The sequence below is a fragment of the Prionailurus bengalensis genome, chromosome A3 (assembly GCF_016509475.1).
Source record: "Prionailurus bengalensis isolate Pbe53 chromosome A3, Fcat_Pben_1.1_paternal_pri, whole genome shotgun sequence".
Classification (NCBI taxonomy): domain Eukaryota; kingdom Metazoa; phylum Chordata; class Mammalia; order Carnivora; family Felidae; genus Prionailurus; species Prionailurus bengalensis.
In genome coordinates, this window is record NC_057354.1 from 25,547,935 (window position 1) to 25,558,705 (window position 10,771).

At 43.1% G+C, this 10,771-nt stretch overlaps 1 protein-coding gene across 3 annotated transcripts in view; it reads right to left on the reverse strand.

Annotated features, from left to right (window-relative positions):
- Positions 1-4,072, reverse strand: part of CBFA2T2 (CBFA2/RUNX1 partner transcriptional co-repressor 2) — a 142,392-nt gene extending 138,320 nt beyond the window's left edge. The window contains exon 1 of one of the 3 annotated variants that reach the window (XM_043602571.1): positions 3,875-4,072. In XM_043602571.1, coding sequence (XP_043458506.1) covers positions 3,875-3,908 — 34 coding nt within the window. In that variant the 5' untranslated portion in view covers positions 3,909-4,072. Of the gene's footprint in view, positions 1-370; positions 461-3,874 lie in introns of those variants that run through there. The other 2 variants (XM_043602570.1, XM_043602572.1) reach the window with 2 other exon arrangements.
- Between the last annotated feature and the right edge of the window lie 6,699 nt (positions 4,073-10,771).

Genomic DNA, 10,771 nt, shown 5'->3' on the forward strand with positions numbered 1-10,771 from the left:
TATCTTTGTTTGGAGAATGTGCAGAATATGAGTGAGCTCTAAGTGAAAGTCTGAGGTGTTATGCTATTAACTAGGTATACAAGTTTTAATCATAGTCATGGTCCCAGCAAGAAAGATAACACACTCCAGAGTAAGGAGGGTTTAATAACAGGACCAAATAGGTAATAATCACAAGGAATAGCTGTAGTATCCTGGGACTAGTGAGAGCACTTCTAAGCCTGAGGAACAAAGGAAATTAAAACTTTGCAAATCCAAAGGAGTGAGTCGCAGAAAGAACCCTCCTTTCGAGGAATAGCAATCTTCAATCAAGGAACAGCCAGCCAGAGGCAACACCCATAGGAAGGGAGAAAGGAAATTAAAATTCCCTAACCTTAGATGAGAAGGAAGCTCTTGATGTAGTTCGCATAAGTCAGCCTTCCAGGGCAGAGAAAAGGCAACAGATGGAAAGTAGGACCTAGAAGAGCAAATGGAAGGTACCTAATTCAACCTCCAGGAAGTCTTTCAGGTAAACTTTCCCATCTCTTCTTTCATGCTAATAAACAAATGCCAGATAAGGAAAGGGTTACTGAACACGACAATTCTCACCCCTTTTGAATTAGGTAAGGCACAGGGCCTGTCTACCATATTTGTAATCAAGTTTGTTCACTAGCAAGTGTGGTCATTTACCATTCTACTTGTAATTTCACAATTCTTTGAAAGTCCAATAATTTACAGACCTTTCTCCAGCCTTAGGGACTTTCCACTTACCTTGTTAGGCAAAATAAGATCACAAAAATGCAGGAGCTTACATTTAGGAGTTTATATTCTTAGATAACTAAGAAGGCAGAATGAGGTCAAGTGTCACCAGAGAGAAAAGAGCTGCAGTATTGTGGAAAGTTCTGGAATGGGCTTCCTTGCCATCTGGCCCCTGCCAGAACAAGTCCAGCCAGAACTCACTGTTATCCTATCAACAAGGTACACAAAAGCTTCAATCAGGTTCCCTGCAGGTCCAGATCTGGAGAACTCACCAAGCACACAAGAGGTCCACCCCTCCTCCTCCTGGAAAAAAGCCCCTCTTTTTCTTAGGCTGGTCCAAATGTTAACTCCTTATCTGAAACTTACTTGGACCCTCAAAGAACAATTAGTTATGCCAACCCTGTTTTGAGCACTATCATTATCCACGTACAGGTGCAGGGCCCCTACTAGCCTGTGAGATCCTAAGTCTTCTTTATACCCTCAGGCACAAACTGCACACAGAACACTATGTCAAGCACAGTATGAGTACTCCCATATATTATCATATGCATACCACATACATATTGCTGATCATCACAAAACTGTAAATGTGGCAGGGGCTCTCATCAACTCAGTTTTACAGATGAGGAAAATAAAGTGCACAAAAAGGTTAAATAATGTGCCCAAAGTCTCAAAGCTAATAGGATTTTGGACTCCAAGATTTCAAACTCAGCACAACTCCAGAACTGAATTTCAACCAACCTCAGAGGTTAAGAAGAAGGTCCCACCACAAGACCAAAGGTCCCCACCCCTAAGATGCCCAGTTATTATTCACCAACATGTGAAAAAACAATAATTGGAACTTCTACTCACATTTTAGATCATCCTTTTGCAAAAAAGGTCTATTTTTGCATGCTATAAAATGTAACTAACAAAGACTACAGTTAATTAGCAATGTAATTGTAACTTAAAACATTCACATGTGTGTGCATACTCAACCCTATCTACTAATACAAAGAACACGGAAAAACATTTTAGGCCAATGCTCTAGACTACTCCCCCGCCCCCCTCCAAGGACTCAGAGCTCCTACATTCTCTGCCCGGCACTTCCGTTAAAAACATTAGCCAATCAAGCCTATAGGTAAGCTCCTAGAGGCAAGAGTCTGCTTTTATTCATCTTTGTAAGCCCTACACCAACACAGGGCCTGGAGCTTAGCAGATGAATCTAACTGTATCAAGGGAACCTCACAGAAAAAATCCTCTCAATATTTTAAAAAAAAATTTTTTTAACGTTTATTTATTTTTGAGACAGAGAGAGACAGAGTATGAATGGGGGAGGGTCAGAGAGAGAGGGAGACACAGAATCTGAAACAGGCTCCAGGCTCTGAGCAGTCAGCACAGAGCCCGATGCGGGGCTCGAACTCACATACTGCAAGATCGTGACCTGAGCCGAAGTCGGACGCTCAACCGACTGAGCCACCCAGGCGCCCCTCCTCTCAATATTTTAATTCAGTTTACTATATGCTTCCAGATTAAAAGAAAGTGTGTATTAAGTATGCTAAGAATATAATATAGAATTGTCTTAGGAACACTAAAATAAACAAACATATAAAACTTTGTTACATAATAGAACTAAAATTGTACTTTGGGGACATATTTTAAACTAAAAATTGCATGAAAGAGATTTGGACATAAAACATTTAAGTTCAGATTAAAACTCCTTTCATTTCACAGAGATGGTGCATCTTAGACCTAAAGGGTCAGCTCTGCCTCTCTTTTGTAATAAGCTCCAAGAAGAACAGATCAAACTACGAAAAGCAGCGATTTTGGGCTTGACTATGAAGAGGCATTGCTGGATGCATCTACTTTGCATTTCTTCAATCCAGTATCTAATGAGTGTCAAAGAAGAGAGGCTGTGTAAAGTCTCCCTTTTTTGTGAAGGACGTGGGCTCTGGGGCTAGATCACAGGGTTCCTTCTGTTCCTCAGTTTCATCCTCTGCAAAATGGTCATGTTGAAATTCTTAACTCTTATTTACACTGTCACCAGGATTAAATGAAGAGAAAACATGCAAAATGGATTTATTGCTTTCCTCATTTACCTGTCTTCCCCTTCCCCAAACTAAACTTAAAGACTGAGTTTGGTCCATCTAGTTTGTTGTTATATTCCCATGGCTGAGAATGGTACTTTTTACTTAATAGATGATTTAAGAAACACTGAATGAATAGAATGCAAAATGCCTGCTGCTGAAAATGTTGACTATCACTGCTATTGTAACGAGAAACAATTAAAATTTTATTGTTGTTATTAAGAGACACCAGGATCTCAAAATTCTAGGAGGAACACTAGATAAATTCTGGAATGGAGAAATGGAGGTAAGAAAAACAACTGGATCATAAAGCAGGACTAACCTAAGACAAAAATCGTAAAACAAATACACAACTAGAGCCCAATTTCGGGCTTTTCCGAGTGAGGTTCACCCTGGATGAGATTTATCAGCGATTACAGTAATAACAGCTTTCACGCTTGTGTATGTCCCAGTCTGTGCCAAGCATTCTACTGGCCTCACAAACCCAAGAACCGTGGCGGAGGGGATGGGGGTGGGGATGTGGAAATGCTCTCTACACCCCCATTTTGCAGAATGGAACTGAGGTTAGGAAAGACCCAAGGTCACATCCCCTGAGCCGGGGAGCCAGGATGTGAACCCAGGCAGTCTGATCCCCGAGCCTGCACTCAACAGGCCCCCTCAAAGAGGCCATCCTCGCCTCCCCCACCATCCGCCGCACACCCCTCGAAATTGGGCGTGTGGAATACTCCCCCAGAAACAACACTCAGTGGCCTCAGCACCGGGAGGACAAAACAATCCTTGTCCGCGAGTAAGTCCGATGGACGCCGGCCCGGCCTGGGCTCCGAGGCCCCGGTCCCCACAGCTTCATTCGCATCGCGAGCTCCGAGCCCTCCGGGCCGCGCAGGAAGCGCCCGGGCGGCCTCGGGAACCCGGGAAGGCCCGGCTCGCCGCGTGACCTTGGATCCGCCGCCCTGCTTCGGGCCTCAGTTTCCCCAATCTGGCCTGGCGCCGGGGGCCTCTCGGGAGCTGGCGCCTGTGGAGCAGCAGGCCCCTCACACGCCCCCCTCAGCCTCCCGCCTTCCCGCCCTGCTTACGCTGGAAGGCGGCCGCTCCAGGGACGCCCACCATCGCCGCACGCCTCCGCCGTGCGCCTCCCGCCTCCACCCGCGGCCCGGGTCCCTCGGAGGCGCCGCCGCGAGACCTGGAGCAGCAAAGCTCGCCAGCCCCAGCTCCGCCGCTGCCGCTGCCGCCAACGCTGCCGTTAGGCCGCGCGCCGCCCCGCCCCCCTGGTTGGCTCCGCCCCGCCCCCCGGGCACGCCCCCGCCGCGCGCCCGCCCGACCAACGCACACGGAAGCCCGGCCCCAAGACCCGCTCCAGCTAAGCCCCGCCCCTTCCGCGCGAACCTACCGCCCTATCCCGGCGCATCCAGCTTCTCAAGCCCGCCTCCCCTGTGTCACGCGCGCCCGTCACGCGCAAGGCCCACTCGTCTGGCACTGGGCTTCCGGCTGTGGCCTGGGCGGCGACCCAGGCCGGGAGGTGGAGGCAAAGGCCTAGGGGGTGGAGCTTAGGGGGGAGGGGACAGCGCCACACCTGAGTTCTCCAGGTTAAGGCCTTGTTGCCCTGAACAAGTCATGGGGTAAGTCCCTTACCCCCTTTTGGCCTACTCTGTTATAAATGTCTAAAATGTCATCACAATATTAATAACCGTTAGCTGTAATAACCGTTGTATTACTTCATCATCTTCAGGTGCTACTTTTATACACTCATCCAGTCAATCCTCACAATGAGGGAGAGAGGTATTATTTTCCCTTTTCTATACATGCAGAAAGGGCTTTTCCACCGACCAACTTGCCCACGGGTTACTGTTAACATAAAGCAGAGATGGGGTTGGATCCTCAAAACTTTGACTTCAGACCCAATTCTTTGAGCTGCCTCCCAAAGAATCAAAAACAGGAATTAAAATTAAAACATTAAAAATTCCAAACTCCTCCATGTACAAAGACACCATGAGTAAAGTTTGGTTTCTTTTACAAGCAAAAGACTGGGATAAAATATTTGCAACATATTCAACAACGAATCAATATTCAGAATAAAGAACTATAAAACATTAAGAAGAAAAAGATAATTCAATAGAAAAATGGTTAGGATGCCTAGATGTCTCAGTCAGTAGAGCATGCAACTCTTGATGTCAGGGTTATGAGTTTGAGCCCCACGTTGGGCATAGAGATTACTTAAAAATAAAGAAAAATGAACAAAGAGGATGAATAGACAATATACAGAAAAGAAAATGTGAATGGCTAATAAACATTAAAATTGATGTTCAGGGACACCTGGGTGGCTCCGTGGGTTAAGTATCCAAATCTTGGTTTTGGCTCAGGTCATGATCTCATGGTTTCCAGAGCTCGAGCCCCACATTAGCCTCTGTTCTGACAGCACAGAGCCTGCTTAGGATTCTCTCTCTCCCTCTCTCTCTCTGCCCTTCCCCCACTCGTGCTGTCTCTCTCTCAAAAATGAACTTGAAAAAAAAAAGTTGTGTAAAAAAAAATAGATGTTCAACCTCTCTTATAGTCAGGAAAACAATGAGTTGCCCTATTTCATGCATTAGAGTTGAAAATTCCATTTGTGGGTCCCCATCCCAAAGAAATACTTGCTTATGTGCACAAAAAGATGCATAGGAAGGAAGTCTATATCAGAATTATTTATAAGAACAAAAATAAAAATTGGCTTGAGTGTCCTACATGGAGAATTCGTGAAATAAACTGTAGAAAATAATGTGCAACATGTAAAAAGTAGGTCTACTTGTGGTAATAAGAAAGGGTTTCCAACACATATTGTGAACTGGAAAAGCAAATTGGAGTTCCATGAATTTATTCTTTTGCTTTACTCCAAGTTTGGGATAATTGGATAATTTTCAACACCTATATATTATATTTACTCTAAAATGGTATTAAATCGAAGAGCCCACATACCAGAGCCTGGATATACATCATGGCTCCACATTTACTATCTATACAACCTCAGACAAGTCATTTCATCTTTCTGAGCCTCAGCAAGTGGCTCATGATAGCTTACAAGATTGTTGCATGAAAAACACAGTGCCTGGTACATTTTTAAAATGTTGCAATTATGGGGCGCCTGGGTGGCCAGTCGGTTGGGCGTCCGACTTCAGCCAGGTCACGATCTCGTGGTCCGTGAGTTCGAGCCCTGCGTCAGGCTCTGGGCTGATGGCTCGGAGCCTGGAGCCTGGAGCCTGTTTCTGATTCTGTGTCTCCCTCTCTCTCTGCCCCTCCCCCGTTCATGCTCTGTCTCTCTCTGTCCCAAAAATAAATTAAAAAAAAAAAAAGTTGCAATTATTATTATATGCACTTTTTAAAAAATTTCTCTTCCTATTCACTGTCTCACCCCCACCCCACTCCCAGTCTCTATCCTTCATGTTTTGAGGTTGCTAGTATATAGTAGATGCTCAAAAAAAATTCCATTATTGGGGTACTTGGCTGGTTCATTTGGTAGAGCATGTGATTCTTAATCTCGTGGTCATAAGTTCAAGCCCCACGTTGGATGTGGAGCCTACTTTAAAAAAATTTTTTTGAGAGAGGCAGAGAGAGAGGGAGAGAATCCCAAGCAAGGTCTACACTGTCAGTGCAGAGCCCAATGTGGGGCTTGAACTCAAGAACCATGAGATTATGACCTGAGCTGAAATCAGGAGTACAACACTTAACCGACTGAGCCATCCAGGCACCCCCCTCCCGCCCCCCCAATTTTTTTTTAAATTCCATTACCATTTGAATCCTGCTGTATAATGCCTTGCCTTCACTTAGCACTTGGCTATCTGGGATATAATGACTGTGCAACATTTTTAATATTTTTATGACACAGACATTTAAGAAATGTTTGCTGAATTAAGTCTGGGAGGAAGCAAGGAAGAAGGGAAGATAATTAACTGCCCAAGATCATATACTATAAATTGGTTGCCCAGAGAGGCTGCACAAAGAATGTTTTGCCACCACGTTCAGCCCAACAAGCATGAATTCATTTGTCAAACATTTAGTGAGAAATTAGTCCCTAATTCAGTGCTTCTCAAATCATTTGAAGCAAAAAACTGATTTAGAAACCCATGATCAGGAAGATTCCAGGCCTGGAACAGTAAGTGGGCTGCCCTCTAGAGGTGGAGGAAAAGAACAATGCCTTCTACTTCCTGAAGACTCACTTGTCCTGCCTTGCCTAGCCAGACCTGGCTTACTTCTGTGACCACATCTCCATCACCCTCATGCTGACCAGACAGGCCTATTGAGACCCAGTGTATACCAGAGCTCTGAGCCTCAACTGTGGGAGCCATGTTCCTCCTTCCACACAACCACCCCCCACTTCACTCCTACATACTCTTGAGGTATCAGCTCATGTGGTACTCCCTCAGAAAAGCCCTGTCTAACCCTCCAGACTTGTCAGAACTCCTTATATCCACCCCTACAATACCATGCACCTCTTCTCCATGGCATATAACCTATTATTTTCTCCATTTCTGAATTATTATACATCATTCTCTGTAGACCACGAGAACTGTAAAAACTTTGCTTTTTTCACCATTGTATCTCCAGTGTCTAGTACAGAGTTGGAACTCCATAAGTATCTGTTAAATAAATAAGGGAAATACTAAAGTAGAGATAGACACAAGGGGCCGTGAGACTGCAAATAACAGTCTTTCTAGTCTCCCCTTTGATCCCTCCCATCACGTACTGTTGGGGGTCATAGAAGTATATTCAAGAAAGGAAAGAATTAATTTATTCATTGAAAAATATTTGTCAAGTACCTATCTTGTGCTAAGCCTTGTGCTAGGATAAAGTAATCAATAAGGTACTGCTGCTACCCACATGCAGCTTAGTCTATGGAAACAGACAAGTGGAAGTATAACTTAATGTCAAAAACAGAGTAAGGGAGAGAGAGATGGTTCAAGAAGTATGAGGATTATCATTTTATAGTGGTAGGCAGGAAAGTAGCTCTGAAATGATACATTAAATGAGACCATAGTGAAATGAAGTATCAGATCATAGGATTATCTGAGCGATTGTGTTCTAGGTAGGGAGGACAGCAAATGCAAAGGCCCTGAGTAGGAAATAAACTTCCCGGACGTAAGGCACAAAGTGGTCAATATGATTGAAGCTGTGTGGATGAGAGGAATAGTGGGAAATGAGTCCAGGAGCGGAGGCAGAACCAGATATTGCAGGGCTTTGGCACCCACGGAAAAGCATGTGAATTTCATTGTAAGACCAGCAGGAGATTTTGCAGGGTTTGGAGCAGGTTAGTGGCCTAACCTGATGACATTTTGAAAATATGTTTCTACCTCCTGTGGGGAGAATAGATTATAGATAGGGTTAGAAGGCTGAGGGTTAAGATGTCCAGTGGTGGGGCACCTGGCTGGTTCACTTGGTAGAACATGGGTCTCTTGATCTCAGGGTCGTGAGTGTAAACCCCATGTTGGGTGTAGAGCTTATTTTTAAAAGGGGGGAGGGGGGGCAGGGGGCGGGCAGGGTGGCTCTGTCAGTTGAGCATCTGACATTTGATTTTGGCTCAGGTCATGATCTCACTGTTCCTGGGTTTAAGCCCTGCGTCAGCTCTGCTCTAATAACGCAGAGGCTGCTTGGGACTCCCTCTCCTCTTTCTCTGCCCCTCCTCCTCCTATCTCTGTTTCTCTTTCAAAATAAATAAATAGACAACAACAACAACAACAAACCTGGAAAGAGAAAGCAAATTAAACCCAGAGCAAGCTGATGATAAGAAATAGTAATGATAAAAGCAGAACTCAACTGAAGTGAGAAAAGAATAAAAATCAATGAAACCAAAATTTCTAGTTCTTTGAAAAGATTAATAAAGTTGATAAACCTTTAACAAGACTAACAAATATATCAATTTGTTATATGTATATATATATATATAACAATGTAACAATATATCAATTTTAAAAATGATGGAAGGAAAAAAAAAGAATGAAAGAAGGAATGTTAGTATAGACTTCACCAATAGTGAAAGGGTAATAAATAAAAGTTTTATGCCTATAAATTTGGTAACTCAGATGAGATTGACCAACTTCTTAAAAGACTCAACCCACTAAAACTCACTCAAAAAATTGATAATGCGAATACTCCAATATTTATTTTTTATTATTTTTTATTTTTTTGGTGGGGTGGGGGGGTATTCAGATTCAGTATTTGTTAAATGAATTAAATTTATAGTTAAAGATTTCCTAGCCAAGAAAACTCCAGACCCAAAAGGTTTCACTGGTTTATTCTACCAAATATTTAAGAAGAAATAATGCCAATTTTACATGATATCTTCCAGAAAATAAACAAGGAGGAAGCATTTTCGACTCATTTTATGAAGCCAAGATTACCCTGATAGCAATACCATGCTAACATATTACAAAAAAAGAAAACTAGAGACTAATATGTCTCATGAAGACATATACAAGCAAAAATCTTCAACAAAACAGTAACAAATTGAATTAAACAGTACATAAAAAAGATAGTGCAGAGGGGCCTGGGTGGCTCAGTTAGTTAAGCATTGGACTCTTTTTTTTGTTTGTTTTTTTAAACATTTTTTTTTCTTTAAGCATTGAACTCTTGATTTCAGCTCAGATCATGATCTCACAGTTCATGGGATCGAGTCCTATGTCAGGCTTTGCACTGACAGCATGGAGCCTGCTTGGGGTTCTTTCTCTCTCTCCCCACCTCCATCTCTCAAAAGAAATAAACATTGAAAAAAATTTTTTAGGAATGCCTGGGTGGCTCAGTCGGTTAAGCATCCAACTTCAGCTCAGGTCATGATATCACAGTTTGTGAGTTTGAGCCCTGCATCGGGCTCTGTGCTGACAGTTCGGAGCCCAGAGCCTGCTTTGGATTCTGTGTCCCATTCTCTCTCTGCCCCTTCCCCACTTGTGCTGTGTCTCAAAGTTAAATAAATGTAAAAAAATAATAATAAATTAAAAAATAAATAATTTTTTTAAAAAGATAGTATCAAAAAAAAGTGCATCATGGTCAAATTGGGATTATCCTGGGAATGCAAGCCTGGTTTAAAAACTTATTTTTTATATATTTTTAAATGTTTATTTTTCAGAGAAAGAGAACATGTACAAGAGCGTGTGTCAGCAGGGGAGGGGCAGAGAGGGAGACAGAGGATCCCAAGCAGACTCTGAGCTGTCAGTGCAAAGCCCAATGTGGGGCTTGAACTCATGAACTGTGAGATCACGACCTGGACCGAAGTTGGATGCTCTACCAACTGAGGTGCCCAAAACTTATGTTTGTTTGTTTGTTTGTTTTTTAAGTTTATTTATTTATTTTGAGAGAAAGCAGGAAAGGGTATGTGCATGCATGAGCAGGGAGTGGCAGAGAGGAAGAGAGAGAATCCCTAGTAGGCTCCAGGCTGTCAGCCCAGAGCCCAACACAGGTCTTGATCTCAGGAACCATGAGAATGTAACCTGAGCCAAGATTGAGAGTTGGTCACTTAACCAACTGAGCCACCCGGCTGCCCCTATTTTTTGTTTGTTTGTTTGTTTGTTTAAGATTTTATTTTTAAGTAATTTCTATACCCCATATGGGGCTTGAATTTATGACCCTGAGATCAAGAATTGCAGGTTCCACAGACTGAGCCAGCTAGGTGCCCCTAAAAACGTATGTTTACACAAAAACCTGTGCATGACTGTTTATAGCAGCCTTATTCAAAATTACCAAAAACTGGAAATAATTTAAATGTCCTTCAACTAGTGAATGGATAAACAGACTGTGGTACGTTCGTCATACAAATGAACACTATGTAGAGATCAAAAGAAACAAATTTCTGATACCCAAAATAATATGGATGAATTTCAAAGAAGCCAGACTCAGGGTACCTGGCTGGTTCAGTCAGTAGAACATGTGACTCTTGATCTCGGGGTTCAAGCCCCAGGTTGGGTGTAGAGAGTACTTAAAAGAAAGAGGCCAGACTCAAAAGGTTACATATT